At 42.6% G+C, this 26,407-nt stretch overlaps 1 protein-coding gene across 6 annotated transcripts in view; it reads right to left on the bottom strand.

The window, feature by feature from the left end:
- Positions 1–26,407, bottom strand: part of MTM1 (myotubularin 1) — a 95,420-nt gene that overhangs the window by 11,631 nt on the left and 57,382 nt on the right. For all 6 annotated transcript variants that reach the window (XM_025862798.2, XM_025862802.2, XM_025862797.2 and 3 more), the window contains 7 exons: positions 20,014–20,097; positions 17,752–17,901; positions 13,598–13,786; positions 9,402–9,587; positions 3,003–3,209; positions 1,707–1,799; positions 1,025–1,138 (listed from right to left, as the gene is read on the bottom strand). In XM_025862798.2, coding sequence (XP_025718583.1) covers positions 1,025–1,138; positions 1,707–1,799; positions 3,003–3,209; positions 9,402–9,587; positions 13,598–13,786; positions 17,752–17,901; positions 20,014–20,097 — 1,023 coding nt within the window. The remainder of the gene's footprint in view (positions 1–1,024; positions 1,139–1,706; positions 1,800–3,002; positions 3,210–9,401; positions 9,588–13,597; positions 13,787–17,751; positions 17,902–20,013; positions 20,098–26,407) is intronic.

Raw genomic sequence — 26,407 nt, 5'->3', positions numbered from 1 at the left:
AGGTTTGTCCACGCTGTAGCATGGGTCACAACTTCCTTCCTTTTTACGGCTGAATAATAGTCCAGCGTACGGCTAGGCCGCATTCTGTTTATGCTGTCATCAGCAGACGGACCCTGGGGTTGTTGCCACCTTTTAGCTCTTTGAACATCTGTGTGTGATTTTTTGCTTCATCTCCTGTTTTCATTTCCCCTGGGTATGTGCCCACGAGTGGAACTGCTGGGTCACAGGGCAAACTCTCTGCTTAGCCTTCTGAGAAACCGCCAGACAGTCTGCCACAACAGCCACGCCACTTTACATCCCCACCAGCAGCATATGAGGGCTCCGTTTTCTCCCCCCACCCTCGCCAACGGAGAAGGTTCTTTCGTGCTCCCACCCAGAACATAAGGACCTGTTGCCAGAATGCTGGGAGTCAGTAGGGAGAGTGAGCTCCTGTCCGTTCACCTCACCCCCTGATGACACTCGGGTCCCCAGCCCGGAGAGCCACTCTCATGCTCTCTCGAGAAGAAACCTCTGTCAGAGTCATCAGCTCCAGAGAAGAGGAGACGGGGTCTGGGGAAGCTAACTGCTTATTCCAAACAGAACTGCAGGTTGCCTTATCTTTCCCCCTTTGCCCCAGACCCCGAGTCATCTGGGGCTCTACGCGATGCCAGGTGGGGCTGCTTCTCAGCTTCCCCGCTGCTGGTTTGAGACTCCGTTTCTCAAGCTAAGTCATCTACAAACTTTTCGGCTTCCCAAATTTGGTTGCTATGTCTCCTTTCTCATCTTCCCTGTTCTTAGAGGTTTATGGCTTTAAAACAATGCCCTTTCCTGACGTTTTTATGGTGTTTTGGGAGGGAGACCTTCCATACCTTTAAAGTCATTCCTACTCTCCAAAGGCAAAGTCAGTGTCTTACCCCTGCAGTAAATGCCAGACACTCAACAAGCCCTCTGCATTTCCCACAGACCAAGCTATAATTTTCTTTTTTTTTTTTAATTCACGGAAGACTAGGCATATTTAACTAAACAGATTACCATTTCCACTCACCTGTTTTTCTCGAGCAGATTCACAGTTGTATAGGAAAGTACCAAACCGGCAACTATACAGATGATCCAAAATTGTAATCAAAAATCGTTCGTTGAATTCAAAAGCTGTAGGGAACTAGACAAAGGCCAACAAAGAATGAAAACTCGGGACTGATCTTTTATAGACTGAAAAAAGGTGTCTACATGATGCCACCTTGTAGCCTTTCAGGAAGGCCAGCGGAGGTTGCTACCTGCACACAGCCTACAGCTCATTTCTTGGTGCTCTGCACAGGACTGAGGAGTTTGAAGGAGTGTCAAGCAAAGGAATCAAAGGAGAACAAGCAGCTTTTCTGGGTTCTCCTGAGCGTACAGGGTAGTTTCTTCACTGACGGCGTCCTATGTACCATAAGCCGGCTCAGAGGGAAGGGAAAAGACGACTCGGGACTGTCAGTTCCATTAGGAGACAGGACGCAGTGAAGTACTGATATTTTAAAACATTATGGAAAATCCCAGACATAAATAGTAGCAAGAATAAAACCGTAAACCCCACGGACCCATCCCTCGGCTTCAGCAATGACTTACAGAGGGCCAGACTCGTTTCATCTCCATCTTGGCCCTGTGTACTGTGAGGCAAATCCCGGACATTAGATCAAAATACTTAAACGTGAAGTCAAATGTATTTTTATCCTCTACATATCCCTTACCTGTTTTGACATCTGCCATACACAATCAATAAACTGGAGAAAAATAGGAGATCGGTCAGCGTCGGCGTGGTTTTTATCACCATGACCTATTCTCTGAAATGAATGGATGAAGACGATTTGTTTTCATTTATGGGTACAAAACTGCGAAAGCATATATAACCCACAAAATGTGACAATACAACTCATCAGTCTGCTTTTCAAATGCCAAGTTTCTCAGAGAGTAAATGGTATATGTTTTTCCTTGGCAATATAGAAATGTGCAAAGGTTTTGAAATAGTAGAAATCCAGTATAAACATCTGTAACATCCCAAGGCCAACTGGCAAAGCATCATCACATTCACAGCTATTTCTACCAGCAGCTGCAGGTAGACTGGGCCAGCCCAGCCTGCAGTTAGGTTAGCTAGTGCTAAGGGACCAACCCTCAAGTCTGAAGCCTCGAAACCATGTCCAAAAGGGTGTGATGATTAGGAAGTGAAGTTTCTTCTCTCTTAAAAACAAGACAAAAGCCTCACCATTTATTTTTATTAACAATGGTTCTTTCTACTTGAAAATGTCATTCACACCACTTGGGAAACATGGATGAGGATCATCTGAGGGAGCTTGTTAAAAAGGCTTTTTCAGGGGCACCTGCGTGGCTCAACTGGTTAAGCATGTCTGACTCTTGACTTCGGCTCCGGTCAGGGTCTCAGGGTTGTGAGATCAAGCCCTACACTGAGCTCCACGCTCAGTGGGGAGTCCGCTGGAGGTGCTCTTTCTCCCTCTGCCCCTCCCCCTGCTCGGGCTCGTGCGTGTTCTCTCGCTCTCAAATACATAAGTAAATACATCTTTTTTCTTTTTTTTTTTAAAAGGCTTTTTCAGAGTCTATCTGGAAATAAGACCTGGAAATATGAATTTTAATAGGTTCTCTCAATTTTCAAAAGGTGCATCAGAGAATAATAACAGTAATAATAAAACCTCGACTAATAGCCTAGCATCTCTGTAAAATGTATTTGGCTCTAATGGTTATAATAGTAGCTGAGAAAGAACGGTCACCCTACCTTCCTGCTTTCACACAATTTCAATTTAAACATTTCCATGCAGGCTCCTGGTATGACTTCCAAGTCAAAATGTAAATAGTGCAGATGGATAAACCTGTCTCCTAAAACAACTTTCACTACCCCCAGGGAATCGCACACACTTTTCATCTGACTCCTCAGATTTTCTTTTCAAAAGCAAACATATGGCTTAACAACTAGTCTTTAAATCTCAAATGGCAGTGATGTGACATCTAAGAAATCAGCTTTATTGTTCACTTACAGATGCAAATTTGTGTCCAAAACTTATCCATTCTTTTTGCACCAATATTTCAAAGCCCTCGATGCTCCGATAGAAGCTGTCCAGCATCAGCATGGCCAGGGACGTCAGCTGGGCGGTCCTGTCCCAGCCGTCACTGCAGTGCACAAGCACTGAGCTCTTCCCTGAAGAAACTTTGTCTGCTACTTGAATGGCTCCCGTCAAAACAAGCTGGCAAAGAAGAACACGCGATTAGTAGGTAGCTGTAAGATACTGCTGACATTTGAAATGATCGTTTTTAACCCCAGAAAAGGTCATGTTTTCAAAAACTGCTACTGTCTAGGACAGAAAGCCTTCTGCAAATGGAACAGCAGGAGCTGTGGGGCCTGCTGCTCTTCCTCTGGGGCAATGGCCTTCCGATGAGACTAGGTTATTTAAAAACAAACAAACAAACAAACAAACAAACCACACTCAATGCACACAAAGCCAAACAGCATTTCAAACTCCTTTTCGTGCATGTGATTACATTAGCGTACCGAGGGCTGTCATTGCCAAGTACCACAGCCTGTGGCTTAAACGACAGGAATGTATTATCTTGCTAGAAATCCGAGACCAAAGTGTGGGCAGGGCCAGGCTCCCTCTGAAGGCTCTAGGGAAGGACCTGTTCCAGACCTTCTCATAGTTCTGGAAGGGTTCCTTGGCTCGTGGCAGCAAAATTGCAGTCTTCACATAATGTTCTCCCTGTGCCTCTGTCTCTGTCCAAATCTCCCCTTTGAATTCAAAGACACCAGTCTTACTGGATCAGGGGCCCACCTTACTCCGGTATGACCTCATCTGAACTCATTGCACCTGCAAGGACCCTCGTTCTAAAAAGGTCACACTCTGAGGTACTGGGGGGTCAAGGTTTCAATAGATAAAGTTTTGGGGGGACGGGGTTCAATTCAACCCATAGCAGTGATCATTTTAGAAAAATCACTGGCCCAACAGGTCTAGTCTAGACCTTAAAGGCCTGACACAAGGGAGATCACCTTTTAGCCTTTAAATTGACAAAATATGAACTATTCTGTGGCTTGTAAGCAGAATACCTACGTCAAGATAAAGTGAGGGCCTTCTGGTAAACGTCTGGGACTTAGAAATACTACTAAATTTATGTATACAAAGAGTTATTGCTAGGATGTCATTTTTGTAAGACTTCGGTATTTATGGAGTTATCCTTTATGAAGCATGGAATTTACCCATCATGAGTGTGCAGTCTGATGAGACGGCATAAATGTATACAGCTGCGTGGGCATCAGCGCAATCCACTGGTAGAGGGCCTCCATCGGCCGCAAAGTCTCGTGTGCCACCTGAGGTCAACCCCTGCTCCCACCCTCAGCCCCCGGCAGCCATGGATTTGCTTTCTGTCTCCATAGTTCTGCATTTACTAGAAATGTCATCTAAATGGAATCATATAATAGGTGGTCTTTCATGTCTGGCTGCTGTCGCTTAGCGTCATGTTTTTAAGGTGCATCCGTGTTGCAGCCTGCGTCCATATTTCCTTCCTTTTTACGGCCAAGATGTACTCCATTGTATGGACAGGTCATATGTTACTTATCCACTCCTTAGCTGATCGACACTTGGTTGTTTTTAGCACTTGGATACTATGAATGACGCTGCTATGAACTTTTGCACACACAGATTTGTAGGGACTTAAGTTTTCATTTCTCTTGGGTAAATACCGAAGAGTGAAATGGTTGGATCATACAGTAAATGTATGTTTATTTAACTTTTTAGGAAACTGCTAAGCTGTTTTCCCCAAAAGTGGCTGGACCATTTCACATTGCCACTGTCAGTGTATGAGGGCTCCATGTTTTCACGTGCTCATCAGCCATTTGCATACATGATGCCATTTCTGGAGCCCCCCAAATCCTAACAGCTCCCCAACAGTCATGTATCATGGTCACTTTCACAGATTCAAGGCAAAATCAGGCTAAGTGAAAGATCTGGCATAGAGAACTTTAAAGACACATACTTTCTCTTACTTTTTTTTAACTTGATTTACTTATTTTTTTAAGTAAGCTCTACACCCAATGTGGGGCTTGAACTAATGACCCCGCTATCAAGAGTCCCATACTCCACTGACTGAGCCAGCCAGGTGCCTCTGAAGCTATGTACTTTCATTATTTTGACATAAACAGTGACTGCAGATAAGTGGACAAGTAGTGCCGAGAAAGACAGGTGAGGGGACCTGACAGCACATCAATTATTCGTACAGAAGTCATCGCTTTTAAACTGACTAGAGCAGCTTTAGTTCTTCAAGCATTTTAAGTATCTCCTCAAAATCCTGTTTACAATTTTAATTTGAGGCACTTCTGAAGAAAGGGCTGTTGAGCAGCAACAGTAATATAGCAGATCACTTGAATTCAACTTAAGGAAGCTGAGCTTCTGCTGCACTCTTACAGAGGGCGACTTCACTCCAGACACTTCCCTTATGAAAAGGGGATGCAGTCTCAGCCTGTCATCTTTAAAAATATTAGATGTTTTCCAATAAAGTATGAATTCCCACCATTGCTTCTCAACAGGAATACTGCTAGTTATCTAGTGAAATGAAATCAGATTTTCAAAAATACCACTGGAAACTGATAATCAGATGGACTTGTGACTGACGGGGAAGCAGTGTATGGCACACTGGCTCAATGGCCTGGAGGCCTGGGTTTGAAACCTCCTTCCACCACTTTTGACATGTCACCCACTGAGCCAATCACAGAACCATGGTTCCTTTCGCTCTGAAGCGAGGGGAGAAATGGTATCCCCACCACCAGCTTGTCTTGGCCTAAAAGAAAGAATCCCCATAAAGTGACGACATGGGGCATGGGTTCAAATGAATGCTGGCTGCTGGCTAGCCACATTCTAAGAAACACAAAATAACACGTCACTTTCAAACAGGAAGGGCCATAGGGCAAGAGTGTTGAAAAGGACAGAGAGAAACCGTAAGCTCCAGAAACCACAGAGACGTTCTACCCTGTTGGGGCTCCGCTGACGGACTCGGATGAGGGTATGGCACATATGCCAAGGTGGTGGTGGTCTCCTCGCCTGCAAAGCTTGCCCTGTTTTGCACAGAGTGGTGGGACCATTTCGCCTGAATGCAGGTTAGTGGTGGCCATGCCATGTGTCTGTCAGCAGTCCTGGGGCTGCAAAATAGTGTGCGAGGCTGAATGACGGGTCAACCAAAGATGTCCGGGTCCTAGCCCCTGGAAATCAGTGAATACTGCCTTGTATGGTACCAGAGACTTTGCAGATGTTATCAAGATAATGACTATGAGAAGGAGAGATTATCCTGGATTATGCAGGTGGGCCCTAAATTACATCCCCATGTATCCTGATAAGAAGGAGCAGAGGGAGATTTCACAGAGAGCAGGCAACGGGATCACAGAAGCAGAGAATGAAGCCATTTGGCCACAGCCAAGAAATGCCAGCAGCCACCTGAAGCTAGATGAGGCAAGGAACAAGATTCTCCCCTAGAGCTTCCAGAAGGAGCAAAGCCCAAATGTGCCCCCACCCCTGCTGATTCCCACTCGATCTTCAAGGTCCAGCTCAAGGCTACCCATATCTCTGCTCCCCTGTCTTTTTTTTTTTTAATTTTATTTTCTTATGTTAGTCACCATATATTACATCATTAGTTTTTGATGTACCATTCCATGATTCATTGTTTGCGTATAACACCCAGTGCTCCATTTAGTACGTGCCCTCCTTAATACCCATCACCGGGCTAACCCATCCCCCCTCCCCTCTCCCCTCTAAAACCCTGTTTGTTTCTCAAGAGTCCATTGTCTCTCACGGTTCATCTCCCCCTCCGATTTCTCCCATTCATATTTCCCCTCCTGCTATCTTCTTTATTTTTTTTAACATATAATGTATTATTTGTTTCAGAGGTACAGGTCTGTGATTCAACAGTCTTGCACAATTCACAGCGCTCACCATAGCACATACCCTCCCCAGTGTCTAGCACCCAGCCACCATCCCTCCCACCCCCCACCACTCCAGCAACCCTCAGTTTGTTTCCTGAGATTAAGAATTCCTCATATCAGTGAGGTCATATGATACATGTCTTTCTCTGATTGACTTATTTCGCTCAGCATAATACCCCCCAGTTCTATCCACGTCGTTGCAAATGGCAAGATATCAGGTTCTTTTTGATGGCTGCATAATATTCCATTGTATATATACACCACATCTTCTTTATCCGTTCATCTGTCGATGGACATCTTGGCTCTTTCCACAGTTTGGCTATTGTGGACATTGCTGCTATGAACACTGGGGTGCACATGACCCTTTGGATCACTACATTTGTATCTTTGGGGTAAATACCCACTAGTGCAATTGCTGGATCGTATGGTAGTTCTCTTTTCAACTGTTTGAGGAACCTCCATACTGTTTTCCAGAGTGGCTGCCCCAGCTTGCATTCCCACCAACAGTGTAGGAGGGTTCCCCTTTCTCCGCATCCCCGCCAACATCTGTCATTTCCTAACTTGTTAATTTTAGCCATTCTGACGGGTGTGAGGTGGTATCTCACTGAGGTTTTGGTTTGGATTTCCCTGATGCCGTCTGCTCCCCCATCTTCTAGCACAATGTGACTTATGCCTGAGAAACCCTGAGTCAGAGGTCACTAAGGTGTCTATCTGGGCTCCCCAGTTAGTAAAGCTGGCCTTGCCGGAGAGCACTGACAGTTTCTTTCATTTCTTTTGTATCTCCCTCTCTTTGGACAAGCCTATAAAAACTTACAGGGGCCTTTTATAGCATTTTCCAAATTCCGTAGGTCCTAACTTCCACACTGCAGCTTACGCAGATGGCCTTGACTCTTAATTTCCTCAGACACCTGAGCCATTGAAGAAGACCTACTTCTGACCAGTCTCTTTCCTATCTAGCTCAGAGTAGGAGTCTACTCTTCCCAACTAGGCCTCACCCAGGCCCGTTCCTGGGCTTTCGTCCAGACTGCCTCTTTCTCTAGAATGGGTCCCCTCATCCCTTCTGCTTTCAAGCCCCACCAAATCCCAAAGGCCCTGTTACTTCCACTGCCTTTGCCATGAAGGCTTGTTGGCACTTAACACACTGTACCATGGAGCATTAGCTTTCTCGTTACATGTGCATGTCACCTCTCCAACCGTACAAACCTCTTTAAAGGCAGGAAGTACGTCTTATACCTTTTTCCATTCAGAGGGTCTAGCACGATGCTTTGCCTATAAAGAGTGCGATACTTTCTAACAATAAATGTTTTATTTTAGAGTAGCTTTAGATTTATAGAAAAGTTATAAAGGTACTACAGAAAGTTTGCATATACTCGACCCAGTTTCCCCATCACTGACATCCTATGATGGTATAGTACATTTGCCCCACCTGTGAACCAATATTGACATGTTATTCAATTATTAATAAGCTTCTTAACTTATTTTTAATAGAGTCCATACTTTATTCAGGTCTCCTTAGTTTTCACCCAGTGTCCTTTTTCTAATCCAGGATCCCATCTAGGATCCCACATTACCTTAGCTGTTACAATTAATTGGTTTTGCAATTTATTTTTGAGAATGACAAATTAAGAAAAAATGAAAGTTAGACAGGCCAAATAAAAATATGATTCCTATCAAGTTTGAAAGTAAAATTTGACTAGAAAACAATTTATATTAATAATGCACCTATCTAACGTAGGCTCTTTGTTTACACAACAAAAAGGAACCTTCTAAAGGTATTAGTTCCCTCAGCTTCAAGTACTTTAAAAGACTGGAAGTTTTTGATGCCTTTATCAAGATGAAGGATTGAGTATAATCGAAGCACAAAGTTCATTCTTTAAAGTAAGTCAATTTGAGATAAGTTTCACTAAAAAAAATCTTTCTTTAGGTCCTTGAGGATCATACCCAGTAACGGCTGGATAATAAATTGGCTGTTTCTAAACAAACCCGCATGAAAGACCGAACTAACTTACTACTGACAAGATGGAAAGTGACATCTCTACAAACTCTCAAACTGTTTTGGAGTGATGTTGTGAAATCTTTAACTTAAGGTAAGCATTTTATGAAGAGGTACAAAACTATCAAATGTAGAACCCTATACAACAATTATTTCATCTGTCACTGCTCAATTTTAAAACTGAAGGAATTAGGGGCACCCGGGTGGCTCAGCCATTAAGCGTCAGCCTTCGGCTCAAGTCACGATCCCAGGGTCCTGGGATTGAGCCCTGCATCGGGCTCCCTGCTCGGCGGGAAGCCTGCTTCTCCCTCTCCCACTCCCCCTGCTTGTGTTCCCTCTCTCTCGCTGTGTCTTTCTCTGTCAAATACATAAATAAAATCTTAAAAAAAAATAAAACTGAAGGAATTAAAAAAGATTCCTGTCCCACTAAACAATTACTTTTTTGTTTAGGTATGTACATTTTTTTTTTCAAAATATACTTGCCTTGATATGTTCTAACCAATGAGTAGACTCCAAACTGGACAACCAGTGAGATTCTTCCACATTAGGATAAACAATGTCTTTGACTTTTTTTAAAGATTCCCGCATGACATGAATGTTATGGATGTCTAAGAAGAAAAGTTCGGCGTTATGATATGCATCATCACTTTCATATCCTCCTCCGGTTGCCTGAGGAACAGCAAGACACACAAACAGTCAGTTGGGTTTTCTATTTCATCAGAAAACGTACACAAATATTTCAAGTTACTGGTCCTCCAAATCTCAACCTAAAACCTTCCAGCTTGGATGCAATGATTAACGTGACCCGACTTCCCATCCAACACCGAGCCTCAACAACATCAGTCACACTCTGAGCTCGGGGCGGGGTGGGGGGGGAGAAAACAAACAAACAAACAAAACAGCAGGCTGGCAATTTCCTGGGGATCTGTATTTGCAAGAAAAAAAATCACTTCAAAATGTTCCATAATTACTAGCTCTTCTTCTGGATCTGGAAAGGCAAGAGCGGTTCTCAAGGGTTCTTTTCCTCTATGGGTTTTGCAGCAGCACTCTTCGGCAGTGGGAGAGGGGCGGGGCGCGGCGCTCAGCTTCAGCCCCTCTTTGCTCTGTGATTTGAGGCAAAGTACTCAACCTCTCTGAGCCTCAGTGAGAACACTAGGTAGGCTAAACAGGATTAAAAGGAGTCCTACTCTGTCACAGTTCACACCAGCCACCATTTAGTGAGCCCCAGTGAAGTCCCAGATGCTAAGACTCTTGCTTTACATCCGGTGATCTAATTCTTACAGCAATGCCGCCGGAGAGGTATTACTATCCCCATTTTGTCAATGAGGAGAGGTGCTATTTAACGATCCCCAAAGGTACACAGTAATGAGTAGAATTCCAGGTGTCCGGGTTCAAGGCCCAGACCTTTTCTAGTGCACCGTGACCACCTGTCTGCCACGCAAACACCAGGGACAGAGAGTCGCACCACGCCGAGCAGGCCCTCAAAGAGCAAAAGGTTTCAAGAGGAGACAAGCTGGCCATCATCTGCCACGGCATCTGTGAGGAGTGACTTGCCAGGACAGGCATCCGGACCCCTTCCCAGCATGGCAAAGACACCCATTTTCCATGTAAAGCAGAAGAAATGGAATGGCTGCATTCTGCCTCGTGTTTTAAAATGCCATGGCACATGTGGCCTCTGGCCCTTTAAGAAAAAGTTAAATAATTCAGAGACTTGCCAAGAAAGCAACGTTCTCCAAGCTGAAATGGAAGGGGGAGGCATTGGACAAATGTGCTGTTGCTACATGTTGCCTCTTTTCTTTTTATTTATAACAATAGAAAGAATATATAACTCGTAACTCAGAACAGAAGGGCCAGTGCATCCCATGATTTTTTTCCAGGGTTAAGTCACACTGGTTTCCTGCGGGATAGAAGTAAGGTAACCACTTGAATTTCAAACCTAAAGACCTATGTACAAGCCAGAGGTCTTGGTCTTCCCGGACTCTAGGTAAGAAAATAGGTTTTATTTAGAAATATATTTTTAAAGCTTGTCACAAACAGCATCAGTATAAGTAGACAAGACACATTCAAACTTGTTGTTTTTTAATTTTTTTTAAAGATTTTATTTATTTATTTGACACACAGTGAGTGAGAGTGAGAGAGTGAGAGAGAGAGAGAGAGAGAGAGAGAGAGAGCACAAGCAGGGGGAGCGGCAGGCAGAGGGAGAAGCAGGCTTCCTGCATGAGCAGGGAGCCCGATGTGGGGCTCGATCCCAGGACTCTGGGATCATGGCCTGAGCTGAAGACAGCGGTTTAACCAACTGAGCCACCCAGGCACCCCTAAACTTGTTGTTTTTTAAAAAAGTTATTAGCTAATGAATAGACAGATGAGCCCTATTTCCCTCTTCTTGGTTATCCATGCCTCACGGCACATAACACCTTGTGGCTCTGATCAGAGGCCGACAGAGGTGCCCCTATCCACCTGGCAGTCATTTCCGTAAACTGCAGGGACGCGGCCTGGGAGCAAACAGCGAGCCTCAGTTTTGCCAGAGCTGCGAGCCTCTAATGCAATGACAAGTCATCCTCCCATGGATGACCTGCTTCTCTACCCATGTGGTTTTTAAATAGTTACAGTGATTTTCATAGAGATTCTCAATGCTGGAGTTTCTTTCATAAATAACTGAAGATAATATGCAGAAAAATAAAAGGCAAAATAGACTTTTTGCCCCTTGCCTGGGTTTTGTTTACTTTATAATGGTACAATGTTGATGATTGCGGGGGGGGGGGGGGGGGGGGGGGTTTGTAAATTTCTAAATATCCACAAGGGAGGAACGATCAGGTCCCAAGAGAACAGAAGTCAGAAGGGTAAAAATCAATTAGCCAAGCATAGATTGAGTTCCCAAAAGTTCAAATTCTCCATCTCTGGTTAGTTTTGAAGTCTTTTCAGTTTCCTTCTCTTCAACAAAAAGGAACAACCCTGATTATCTAGTATGACGACATAAAGGTTCAAGGGCCTGTTGCTATGGATATAGATGACTAGGGGAGAGACACAGCTGAGGGAGGAGGGAACGGGAGCTTGGTTTTTAAAGAATGCTGCAGAGATCTTTAAAGCTTAGGTTTTTTCCTTATTTTTTTCCTTCCTTTCATTCCTAAGAGCACTAGTAACACAGGCATATTTCCTGAGTGTTAAAAAAGGCATTCAAGAATTCTGCTCGGAAGCTGGGGGGGAAAAAAAAGATTCTACTGCTATCACAATAAGCTTTAAAGGTAATATGATAAAGGTAATCATTTTATACATTTTCATATTTTAAAATAATCTTTCTGAATACCTCATTTTAATGTTACATCATATCTATTTCAGGTTAAATGTATACATGCAAATATTGCATTTTATACGTTTTCAACTCTGAATTATATATGAGGGATGGAACAGAAATATCTAACATTACAAATAATGCCAGAAGATATTCATCTCTAGACTTAATTTCCTAAATGTTTTACTTCTACTTCCTAACTTACTCATCAACAACACTCCCTGATTGCTTTACCTATAATTTCAAAATCATTTCCATTACTGAAACAAAAATCAACTGCAATAACAGATAGCTGGGCCAAGAGCACACAGGGAGCAGAGGGGACTCCGCAGATGTGAATGTGTAAGACCCGCAATCCGTGTGCAAATAATGGCGAGCGGAGCTGCACATGCACGCCGTTTTACACACCCTTCCATTTAGGAAGCTGCTGCATCTCGCCAAGCTGCTTGAGGACTTGTTTTGCTTTCAGGGTCTTGTTCTGTGCAATGACTAATTGAAGATGCCAGAGAAGTGACCTCAGATAAGCAAAGTATTCACGATGATGACATTTCAGCCTACGGCTGATGAGAAACAAGAACTCTGAAAGGCGCAATGGCGGTGAAGAGCCCAGGGCAGGCCCGCCGTGGGCACTTACGAGTGACAGCTGGGAAATGACAGGAGGGAAAAACGAAACAAAGAGGAGAAGTCGAATGTAAAAAGCGTAATAATCTGGGGCTGCTCGATGTACAAATGGCCTTACACACTGCGGCAGATTCTGTGGAAGCTTCTGAAAGCAACACTACCTAGTCACTGATGTTCACAATGATGACCCCGATCAACTTTAGGGGCACTCGGCATACTCTGCGTAAGAAGCCAAGAAGACGATGGAGACAGATTTTCTTTGAAAACAATAACACTGTGTGCACATGACTATAAAATCCGTGTACAGAGATCTACTCATTTCTTCAATTATCTCCTATAACTGAGAAGACCCATTCATGAGAATAGTGAAGAGACCGTCTGGATAAAGCTACAGATTGAGGATTTTAACAATTTCGGCCTCCCACAACTCCTCGCAGATGCTTCAGCAGTCTATATATCAAGAGGGATCAAGAACAGCCTAAAGAGCTCCAAAGAGACTCCAACTTTTGCCAAAACTGAAGTTCATTACCGTTCTATACCCACCTAATTTACCTAAAGGTTATTCTCATTTGATCTTAATAGATTCGACTTTCAAGATACACTTTGTGGTTAAAACTACGTCCTACCTCAGCAAACCAGTTTTCCCATTTCAACTAAGTTTAACTATTAATATAAGCCCACGCGTTGACACACCGTGCAAAAACATTCACGTAAAGCATGGCATGCTGGCCGTAAGATAAGCATCTAGCGTGTCACTAAATATACTCACCTTGTTGGCCACTGCGTTTACATTGGGTCTTGCATCATAGATTGTGAGTTTAGAAATTTGTCTGTTAGTCTCCCTGATAACATCGAGATACTTCTCATCATCTTTATTCCGTTTACCACTCATACCGACAAGAGGCTGACTGCAACGCACGATGACTGTCTTGTTTTCTGGATGAATCCATGACAGCACCTATGGTGAGTTCAGAAATTTTAAGCTATCAAGAAAAAAAACAAATCTCAAAACTGTTAGAAATAATAATAATAAAAAAAATAAAGCACAATCATGGTGAAGTGAGTCTGATTTGGCCAGAATAGAATACTTGTTTACCTGTGATTTCACAGTGTGTGCACAACGAGGACTATTCAGAGACAACTAGAATAACCAATTGCTTTACTAGTCTTTTCTTAATTAGCACATCTCGTAGAGGTTAAATGCTTACCTAAAAAAAAGTTCTATCACTTAAAGGATATAAAAAGCTTCTGACACTACTTCAGTTCTGTAGCCCGCGCTGGATTTCTCAGACAGAAACAAGCTTTAGCAAGAAGTGAAACAAAGGAAATCATCTCTGCTACAATGTGTTTCTAAAATAGCAACTCACGGTCGTCTCCCCCAGTCTCAATCCTAGAATCTCACATAGTGGGGAGAAAAACCCAAGGGAAGCAAAAAAAAAAAGCAAGCTCTCAGGATGCTGCCAGAGTTCCCACAACAAAGCTTGGAGAGCCACACTTAGCACACAAGCCTAGCATGGGGGTTACCTGGTTTCTAAGCTTGCGGTGCAGGAGAAACACCTGTAAAAGGGAGCTAACAATGTAATACAATAAAAACTATAGAACTGTCTACTTGAAGTGCGTGAGTTGTTTGGTAGGTGAATTAGATCTCAAAGCTGTTAAAAAAAAAAAACAAAACAAAACAAAAAGGGAGCCAGGAGTTGACTGTGGTGGGCAACAGTGTGGGCTCTGGGGGAGGCACATCTCTGTTGTGGCTGTAACCCGGGCACGGAGCTCACAGTCTCTGTTGCTCCCCTCTCCTCCTTCATCAAATGGGGGGGCGGAACATGACTCCATGGCCCTGCTGGGAGGATGAGCAAAGAACACATGTAAAGTAAATTCCAGGGGCAGGCCAGGTGGCCCGTGAAGTCAGATAGGGAAAATTGTGAAAAGCAGATGCAAGAACTGAAGAAGCTCACTTACTATAAGGCCAAATGTGTTTTCATCTCTGAAGTCACCCCCTCCATGATGGCAAATGATAAGCATTGATGTTCATAAAAACTGATGTGCATACTAGTGACAACAAGTTAGTGAAAAAAGATTATACAGTAGCGTGAATGAGTACTCATTCACTGAGTCTTTGTGCCATGCCAGAGACCGGTAAAAACACCACTGTGGCCCCTAAGATTCCAAAGGCTCAGAACTGGGAAGCCCTGGGACAAGCACTGGTCTCCTGGACCTCCATTTTCCAACCAACAATGTGGAGGTGACACCGGCCCAGCCTGCCTCCTATGGCCCTTGTTTCGAGACAGGTAAGAGACAGGAGATTCCTTTTATGCATGTATGTATGTATTTTTAATTTTTCAGGTTTACTGAGATATAAGTGATCCACAACACTGTAAGTTTAAGCTGGTACAACATGTGGATTTGATACAAGATCACCTTTAAAAGAGCACACTGCTACACATACAAGAGGCTTGTTATTTGATAAACACCTGCACCAACTTTTAAATATAAATCAGGCCCTAGGCAAGAAACTGCCGTGTGCCACCACAGTGCCCTCCCTTCCTCCACCCCTCTTCTCCCTGCCTGGGAGATTTAAGGCTGGAATCACCATGCCATTAAGAAATGCTACTCTTGTAAGCTGTTTCGCTTTCTTTCTTTTTCTTTTGGGATCGTGACTATCTTATTAAAAAGGATGCTTGCTGTTTGACTCACAGGTATAAAGAATGATCACTTCATAACACCGACTACCATGACTGCTTTCAAAGTATATGGTACTATATTAGGTTGTTCCGATTAAGGTTGGTGTCTAGAAGCCATAGATAATTAAGGATGTACACACATATTTAGCCACCAAAAGATGTTGATCGCAGCACTGTTTATAATAGTATAAGATTAAAAGGAACCCAGATGTCTCACAACAGAAAACGGATATAATACATTACGGTACACCGACACCCTTGCACACACTCATCTCTTTCCAAGAGGATGCTACGCAGAGGAAGTGGACTGAGGCACAAATTACAGAATAATTTCATTTTTTTTAATAAAAATATGTTTGCATAGAAGGAGGTTTGGAAGGACGTAGACCAAAATGTTAACTGTGGTTCTCACTAGGCGGCAGACTCCTTTTTGCTTATCGGCATTTTGTAAAATATCTAAAATAACTATGTATTACTTATATGTAAGGACTTCTGTAACTTGAAGACAAACCTGTTTGAGAGAACACAGGAATGCATATGAGAACAGATGTATGCATTAATGGCAACACTGATGCACATGGATCATTTTGTTATTCAACAATATCTTATAATCGTTCATGTCCTATTTATGCACACAATAACAAGAGTGCTTTCTCATCAATTCTTTTTGTATTTTTATATGGGCTTTTAAAAAAGAACTGAGTATCAACTATTAATGATTTCACATTAAAATCAAATACATTTTCTGGGGTATAGTCAAGAGTCAGGTGGTTAGAAGGTTATCAGAGAGACGACATTATCTACTATTAAATATTCTTAAGCATGGTGATCTATAAAGATATAGACATGATGGAGAGGTTAGCCTTTACTAGGAAAAATAAAGGCAGATTGGTGGCCATTATGAAGTAAGAAGGATCAATGAAATGGCTAAATAAGTAAAACGTTAAGCATTCTATTGGCTCTACGGTAGACTCTCGTTCACTCAGGGCAGTGGAGAATAGTAGGGTCCAGATGGCACCTGAGCACAGTGGACTGGGCACAGCTGTTTCATCTCCTCTCCTGGCCCAAATCCCATGAATTCGCGCACACACACACACACACACACACACACACACACACACACGCGCGCGCGCGCGTGCGCGCTTGACACGGCAGATGTTCGACTGAATGAAGGCGTGAACAAAATCGATCCTAGCCTACAGGAGAACAGCTGGCCAAGGCAGGGGTGGAGTCTATGGCTATGGCACAGAAAAGTATGTCACAACGGAGGAGAAGAGGAGTAAGTAAACTTGTAACTCTAGCCTCGTTGGCACTACATTCTAGCAAAATGAGCTCAAGAACATATGTTCAAGTATGATATAGATCATTAACATATGAACAGATACTCATAATTAGAGGAGCGAGTGAATTTTAAAAGCTGTGATTCCTATTATGTTGACATCATACAAAAGTTTCACACAAATGTCCTTTTAAGGACAAAAAATGTCTAGACTTGGAGTTAAAGGCAAGGTGACATTAAATCTTAATTTCCTCAATCCTTATTTTTCCAAAATCTGTTATTTAGAAAACCAAAACAAAACAGCGTACTTATTATGACATGTCCTGAAAATTAAGAGGGGAAAGAATTCTCTAAATTTTTAGTCAATAAAATTTATGCACACAAAGTAGACGGTATGACTCATACATAAATATTTTAGAGCCAAAGAGAACTTTGTGAACTAGGTCCAATGATACCGTTAAGTATACTGTCTGGAATAATCTGCACTTGGCTCCAGTAGGCTAATGGCATTCAGGCAGCTTGCAAACGTGATGAGGACGAGCTAGACCTACTAAAGCCGGCACTCATGTGCTCTATTAATAACAGAAGACAGGCAGCGTGTTGTTTCCAGTATGATTCAGCCGACGCTCATGGGGAGCCCGTCACATGTCAGGTATGGTACTACAAAGGTTGAAACCCATAAAACCCCTGTCCTTCCTTCTTTCCTTCCAGCTAGCACTTGGTTGATCTATGCATTATTTATACCCTCTCTCATATGAGAATTAGTTTATGCTCATTCTCTGACCTTGATTGTGAGCTCTGGAAGATGGGTGCTGTCTTACTTCTTTTCCCAGTTGGCATAGTACTTTGCCCTCAGAAGGCACTTAAAAATTATACAGTGGATTGAAATTCCAAGAGTGTTTCTCTGACTTTACTATTCTTATGGGATAAAAGGCAATCTTTGAGGGAAACTGTAGTACTCACTGGAATTCGATTTCTGGATCTAAAAGTTGCAACTCTCCTGAGATCGTCATCTGAGGCACGATATGGAACCACCAAGAGAGCAGGGTAAGTGTCACAGAGTTCATAGCACTTATTGATAAAAGTTATTCTCCAGTGGTGATTGGGCAAGCCCTGTAGGAAAAAAGGAAGTCCAAGTCAGTACTGCAAAACTTCATCTCTGGATTTGGCCTTGGCTCTCCTTCCTTCTTTCTAGCAGAATCTGCACATGCCTCTTTGACCACAGGGTAGGGACAGTCTACCATTTGTACTAAAGGGAGCCAGATCCGTAATCCAGACAACAGAAGAACACAAGACAAAACACTGGTGGCTCCCATAATTCTGAAATATCATTGGTCAATACAGATTCTCTTGAATTTGAGATCTTCCTTTATTTCATGTCAAACTATTTCTTACTACTTGTACAATAAAGATAAACCCAAGTTCATCGCCCACCTGTGTACCCCACCCCCACCCCAAAGAAAAGTGCATCATGTAGTTTCAACCTGTGTCTGATGGTAGAAAAGAGATCAGGCTACTTCCTGTCCCTACTCAAAACAGAGTGAATGCTTCAGTCTGCTCCAAAGTAGAAAGAGGTTAAGTTTATGAAGAAAGTCACAGAGGGGAAACAGAGGAAAACCCCTCTGGGGAGGCTCATTTCGCCACCTCCTAAAAGTTTTTTCAATCAAGTGGTTTGGGATCGGTGATCGCTCTATAGGTTGCATGAGAAATATAGCCATCTGCATTCTAAGCACACTGCTAATGTGACAGGGAGACACAGAGTACACCTCCCATCCTGTCATCCACCCACAAAACCGTATCTAGTATGGACAAGATCCAGAGGTGGTGGAATATTCTCTCCCCATACTCACAAATACACAAATACACACACAGAGGTGAGCTATGTGGGTGCTTGCTTTGGGGACAGACATTGTACCTTTTCCTTAGGTCTGGTCCTATAGACCACGGACCAAACAGGTGAGTCTGATGCTGAGTCCAATTAGAGAGTTTTAAGTCCCATGAGAAAGTTATAAGAAGAAAAGATGAAATATAATGGCAGTCTAAAACAAGATACCTTTCAACAGTTCGTATATGCATGCAATCTTAACCATGAACTGTCTTGTTTCAAGCTAGAAACACTGATCTAAAAAATAAGTCTTAATATTGTCAGCACACTCCAAAACTAAGGTAAAGATACTTAAATACATACTGCTACAGAGGTCTCTAGAACATGCAAAATGTTTTCATGGTCTTTCTTCTGCCTCAATAACTGACCCAGAACAGAGGTCATTAAAATGAGAGGTATATATAGCCTTTGAAAACTTAACAGTCTAAAGCTGCAGAGGACGTACTACCTCATGCATGTGATTTAACTCCTGCACCCACATTCCTGAGCATCAAATCTGCTTACAAATATGCACACCACTGGTCAAGGCTAAAAAAAAAAAAAAAACAAAATCAACGCAGGTGCTTGGTAGTGGAGGTGGTGGCTAGAAGGTTCTTCTCAAGTCTAGGGTTCTAAGATTTTACTTTACATTCACTGCCTTTTCATAGAAGGCAATTGGGCTTGATCTGATTCTCAAAGCTCACTCGACAAAAGTTCCCAATTATTTTAAGAGCTGTATAGGATGAGAACTATGAAAAACTCCATCATAAAACTCCTAGCTGGTCTACAGATTTGGTTAAACCGGAGGTCAAATTGTGGCTCTTGTACATAAAATGCACAGGCTCTTCTTCACAAAATGCCACAAGAGACTTTTGTCCCTGAACAGCAACACTATATCAAGCCTCTTGCCTTTGTTACAGCACATAATGATGCACGTGGGTGAAGTCTACAGAAGAGAGCAATAAAAGCAATTTTAGTATACAGTCATCAAAGTTTTCTTGGAAAAGTCATCATTACAGGGAAACCGTTCTAATTCATTTCAATCTGCAAACCAGAATAAATATAATTTGAATCTAGCTGTCAGTGATAGTTAAGCGCCCAGATATGTAAATATATAGTGACATGAACTCCTAAATAGTAAGATATAGAAGTTTGACTCTTCTAGACTCCAAATATGTGATTCATCTCATGAACAACATATCATATGGCTATGGAATGAGCTCATAAATTACAGAGTAATAGATAAAATAAGCTATAACTGCCATTTAAGCTAGACTTTGCAAGGATTTCACTGATGCTCAGAGAGCATGACCAACAACATACTGTCACCCGGCATGTTTGCCATTCACCACATGACTTACCTGCCTTCTGTATTCTTCGACTGGATTATAAACTGTCCACCCATCCACGTTAAACTTTTCTTCATTTAGAAAAGCAAATATGGGCTAGAAAAGGCAAAAGGAAAAAAAGAATTTAAAGTTCCGCGTGACGGAACTAACAGTCTACTAATACTACGTCCTCCGAGTTTTCACCCACCAGGTTTGCCTACCAAGAAATCACAATCCAAAGCGAGACTTTCAAAAAGGAGTAAGAGTGGAAAATACAGACTAGACTTAATGCTACCTTCTAGCTTGAGTAATCATTACTACTGAGACCTCAATTTTTCTATGGCTACAAACATCTTTTTTAATTTGTCCTTTTAAAAATGATGTTCCACAAAAATCAGGTTTCTAGACCAAAACACACCTATCCATTTTGAACAGTATTAGCAATTGATCAGGTAAAAGTCACTTAAAAAAAAAAAAAAAGGAAATTCAGGAATAATTACTAAACAGACAACTGTCTCAAAAGGGAATAATGACATGTTTATCTATTTAAAAAGGGACAGGACATTAGGAAAATTCTTAATTAATGGTTCTCTGTGAATTCTGAATCAATGCCCTGATCTCTGTGAAATGACAGGACCCAGACCTCTCTTCTCTCTCTGTGCTCACCATGGAGGCAATATTGATGAATTTCACAGCTTCAAATACCATCTATACTCTAGTGACTCCTAAGTACCTATGGCTCTCCAGCCCCGACTTGGATCTGCACACTTGGCTGTCCAAGGGACCGCTCCACCACTCCAGCCTGCCTCCAGAGGAGGACTCTGAAGTTAACACATCCAAAGCCAAACCCTTGAACGCCTCCCATCCTGCTCTTCCTACAGCCTCCCCATTTCAGTAGATGGCAGCCCCATCCTTCTAGTTGAGCCCAAAACCTCAGTGTTATCCTCATCAACTCACTGCCACCACCCTGGTCTAAGCCTCAACCATCTCCCACTTGCATCATTATAATAACCTAACTGGTCCCCTACTCTCCTCTTTACCTCTAAAGTCAGAGTAATGGTGTCACAACCTAAGTCAGCTCAAGTCATTCCCCTGCCCCAAATCCTCCTGTGGCTTTCCACCTCACTTGGAGTCAAAGCAGAAGTCTGTCCAATAGCCTACATATGGCTGTCCACCCTCTGGCCACAGCCCCTATCAGGCCTCTGCTCTCCCATTGCTCACTCCACTCCAGCCACACTGGCCTCCGGTGCTCTTCCCCCAAAGCATCAAGCACAGACCAACATCAGGGCCTTTCTATCTGCCGTCCAGCTGTCTGGAATCCTTTTCCTCCATGGCTTTCCCCTTTACTTCTTTCACATCTCTGCCCAAATGTAACCTTCAACAGTGAGACTTATTCTGACACCCTATAGAAAAACTACATGCTATTCCACCCCCCCAGAACAGCATCCCCCATTCTCCTTCCCATATTATTTCCCCCTATTACTTATGACCACCTGACAGATTATATGTATACTTGTTTGTTTACTGTTGGACTCCCACTGTCCCCTCCCCTAGACCATGGGCTCCATAAAGACAGACACCTGTTTTGGTCACATCCTATATCCCCCGTAACTGGAACGGTATCTGGTCCATGGTAGGCAGAATACATATTTGTTGCCCCAGGGAAAATGTCAAGCCTATAGAGCCCCTGCACCTTCTCTGGAAGCGCTGGGTTTGGGCACTTTTTCCTCTGTTGTCGTCCTACAACTGTGCATGCCAGCATCCCCTCCCCCACACTACAGAGCATTTCTGGAAAAGCCTTGCTTGGCAGCAACAGTTTTATGTATTCAAAAAGCAAGAGGTTTAAGAGACTGCTCTCTGGGCGCCTGGGTGGCTCAGTTGGTTAAGAGACTGCTCTCTGGACTGTCTTCTTAAACTTTCTTTCTTTCTTTCTTTCTTTTTTTTTTTTTTTTTAAAGCACAGAGCACCCTCAGCAGGTCTCAATCCAGGCAGTGGTAGGCCCAAATGCTGTGTATTCTACAATGGGTAGCACACTGACCACATGATATTGATCTAGCTAAGCAATTCGTTGAATCCACAGCAATACTTAATTATTCCTACCACTCGGGAAACACGTGATTTCTGTTAACTTCAGTTTAACTCAAAGACAGGGGGACTTTTGATGGAAATAGTACTAAAATGTACGGTGCACTCGTTTATCTCTCAACAGAATCCGTAGCACGTATCAAAGCACTGTCTTGGTGACATCTGAGTACTGGATATTACAGTGATCAATTTTGCTGAATACTGTGCTGCTGATGTATGTGTAGATGCCAGGTGGTTTGAGACACAGGGCTGTCATTCCCTTTAGAATAAGACCTATAAGCCGCTTTCTTGAAATGAGTTCCTGACCTCCACATTTGTTTTTGTTTTTGTTCATTTTGTTTGTTTGTTTTTAGTCATTTGCACCTTTCCCATGGAGCTCAAGTGAATATGGCAGCCTTTTAAAAACAAAGAATAAAATTACTAACTCAAAGAAGGCCGGATAAAGCTCTCTCTCCAGAAAAATCGTCATGTGTGTTAATGCTATTAGTGTCCTTTGACTTGCCAGCAGCATTTTCAATGTAACTATTTCTCAGTCATGAATAATAAAGCAACTCCGTTCTTGCTTCACATATTCTCTTGTATCTTATATTAAAATTACTGATAAGTGTACAAAATTATTATCAGAAGATGAAAGTTATATAGCCCAAACCAAAATTATCTCCATAATTTCTTTAATATGTTTGCTTTAAGGGAACTCTGAATACAAGTAATATAAAAAATTGTCATTAATAGGAGAGTGGGTACAACGTCCTCATGGTAGCAACATCTCAGGTGGCCTTTCTCAAGAAATCATTCTGGAAAAACACTTCACATTCTAAAGACATCCAGATGAACAGGATGAGTCAAGGAACTGGCATCCTTTACCTCTAAAACATGCCTCTGAGAACTCTATGATGGAAACAACTCCCAGGTTAAGAGCTAAGAGCCAGACGTGGAGCTCAGATATTTCAGGAAAGTTTATGAATCACCCAACAGCCAGATAGTCCTGGTCATGAAATACACAGGAGCACATCTAATACTGAATTGGAGCTTAAGGTAAAAAAGACCAGGTGTTTAAACCAAAATTTTAACCATCCAAATAAATTAGCTTACAATTATAAGGAAAAAAATATATTTAATATTCTATTTATTTACTTGAGAGAGAGGGAGAGGGAGAGAGCCTTAAGCAGACTCTGTACTGAGCATGGAGCCCGACATGGGGCTCAATCCCACAACCCTGAGCCAAAACCAAGGATCGGATGCTTAACCGACTGCACCACCCAGGCGCCCCAAGAAAAAATATTTTTAAAAAGCATTACTTGTTAGTTTTTAAAGAAAAACACAATGTGAATGTGAAGTTGTCGAGACTTGGCTCCACTGAAGTAAGCATTCCAAAAGAACCAATGCGGATATTTTCTAAAGTTGGATGTACCCGGACGTATTTCCCAGATTTTTTAATTTTTACCTTTTTTTTCTTTCCCCCTCTTAAAGATTCAGGTAAGAGAACGAAGGAAGAGTTTTAAAACACAAGCTCTCAACAGGGTAACATAAAGGTGGATTATTACAAAAAAACTTCCTAAGCCTTAAAGCAAGGCAACAAAACCCTTCATCTGTACCTCATTATTACAAAGTACAAAATTCATCTACAAGTGGTGACTTGTAACAAGTCTTAAGCTCCTGTCTGAAAACTGTTAAAACCTAAAGTTAACAGATTACATGCCTTGAGATTTTTAGCTGTCATTTATTTTCTCTTACAGACAAATACATTTTTTAAGGCTTTGAGTCTTTTAGAACTTTATCAGCAGGTTGCCATTTCCAGTGATTCCTAACTCTATCCTTGGGTCACTTGGGAGCCTCTCTTTGGGAAACCGAAGTGCCACGGGGAGAGCACTTTCCTTTCTGAGGATGGATCGGGGAGTCGGGCGTGTGAGCCGGGTAATGATCAAGCTGGCTGCACGCGCTGGTCTCGCAGTGACTTGACTTCACAGCCTGGGGACCGCGCATCAGGAGTGCGTCCGTCCATCCGGGAGCCCCAGCTCTGCAGAGCCTCTGAGCCCAGAAGGGTTGTGCCCAATGGGGGCTTCAGGAGGCCCTCTACACCTTTCTTCCTGCTGGGGCCTGGTCCCTCGGGCCGGGCTCTGCCTTGGGGGTCGGGCTAGGGCAGCGGGGGGTGCTCTCCAGAGGTGCCAGTGGGTGCCTGGGCCCCACCTCGCGCCCCGGCGGAGCCAGAATTTCCGGGGAGTGAGGTGGTCGCCCTGATCCTGAAGGGCCACGTGCCATACACGACCACACTCAGGAATACAACCCAACGCTTCCGTGTGTGTGGGCTATCTGGGGGGCTGCTTCACTTTTTCTAAAAAAAAACTAATTTTGAAATACTTATAGATTCACAAGAAGTTACAAAAATGTACAGCAAAGTCCCATGCACCCTTCACTCAGCCTCCCCATTGTGAGCACCTTGTATAGCTAGAGTACAGTATCAAAACCATGAAAGGACACACTTAACGTGCTTACCCTGGCTTCAAGTGAGCAGGTTCTTCCTTTATTTGGCTCTATATTAGTATTTGGGCATTTCACCAATTCAGATTCCTACTAGTCAAGAGATACCATGCATGGAGACTTAAAAAAAAAAAAAAGCAATCATGTGCATTTTTTCCAGGATTAAAAATAGCACAATGTAACATTTGAAAAATGTTAAAGGACAAAGTTGAGATGAAAATCTCTGATTTCACACTAGGGATAAAAACAGCTCTGACAAAGAGAATGTAACTTGTCATTTAAATTTTCCTACATTTATCACTGTTGTGTCTCATGGGGGAAAAATCTGAAAGGACAACAGGTTTTAGATTTCATTTAATTAGCCATTATTTTAAAATGGCACCTATGTGAAGATGCACCAACTCACTTAAAAGACCTAGATTGGATTTATTGCTATTTAATAGGCTCCATAAATGTTGAGCAACTCTAAGTTTCCTTCTTTGGGGTGGGAGAGTTGTCCGTGAATTAGAGTTTCTAGATCTCATGAAGCCCCTTCCCTCAAAGACTTGTCATGTTGCGTCTCAGAACTGGATGTTGGAGAGTCATATTTGTAAAAATTAAGTATCATTCAAAAGGGAGGCAGTTACAGAAGAAAACTATTTTCATAGTACCCAGGGGAATGAACTGATAAGCTACGAAGATTTAACAGTGCTTTCAAATGATGCTGCCACCAGGCATGGACACAAGTTTTAGGAAGAACAGACCCTTTTTAGGAAGTAAACAAACTATAACTCTGAATACCTAGCACTAAAAATCTAGGGGACTGTTCACTCACTCCTTCTTTCCTGATGGAATTTCGCAGTGTTTGAACAGGAATTTAAGTGGGCATTTTTTTCTTTCTAATTTGATTTCAGAAATTGAAGACACCTGCCTTTTTAAGAGCTTACATCTACCATTTAAGGGTGTGGCAATGTAAAATCACCTCATTTTCATCTTTTAGGTTACACTTAAGAAACAAGACCTCTTCATACAAGGAAAAAAAATGCTTCCATCAAAGTTGGGGGGGAGAAAGCCAAAAATTTTGAGAAAGAACCACAGGAGGTACTGAAACTTGGCAAAGTTTATAGTTCAAAGTAACATCTTTCATGTAACTGCATCAAAAGTAATTTAATCCAAAAGTCTGACAAAAGCCTCACAGGTCAAAAGTGGCTAGCACATAAATTACCATTTATACTTCCGTTGGCTTAAATAATTCTCCTAGTCCTCTTTCCACCACCCTCCCTGGGGAAAGTGGCTTCATATTTTTGGGTTGCCATCACCTTCATATATAAATGTACATATTCACTTATTCAGGAGGAGAAGACCCCGAAAGTACACTTGAAATGTCAGTTGAAACCATGTGGAAAAAGTATCTTCTTTCCTACTTGTCCAAAATCATAATCATTTAAGGTGACATTTCTCAGGGTTCATGTGCCACACCTCCTCTCACTGTAACTGTCTCTCCTGGCCATTTTGGCCACATCGATGAAAATGCCATTGATCACATCTGGGCCCACCAAAGAAACCTTTCCCCGGGTGAGAGCTCCAGGTCTACGCAGCAACCTGCCTCATAGATGTCTATGTCTGGTTGTCCTACAGACACCTGCAACTCTGCATATCTGAACTGGAAGTCGCTGCCTCTTCTTCACTCCCCTCCTATATTCCCAGTCCCGACCGCTGGTCCCACTGTCCACCTGCTTATCCAGGCTGGGTTCTTCCCTATCATGCCATGCCCCATCATAACTACATTCACACGATCAACGGATTCTATTGATCTTCTAGATCTTCCTCAAATCCATTCTCTCTTGTCCTCTCCATTGTCCCATTTCAAGGACTCATTATCATG

This window comes from Callorhinus ursinus, unplaced genomic scaffold, assembly GCF_003265705.2.
Source record: "Callorhinus ursinus isolate GAN/ISIS: 27379988/994484 unplaced genomic scaffold, GSC_fseal_2.0 scaffold84, whole genome shotgun sequence".
Taxonomy (NCBI): Eukaryota; Metazoa; Chordata; class Mammalia; order Carnivora; family Otariidae; genus Callorhinus; species Callorhinus ursinus.
This window is presented reverse-complemented; position numbering and strand designations above follow the sequence as displayed.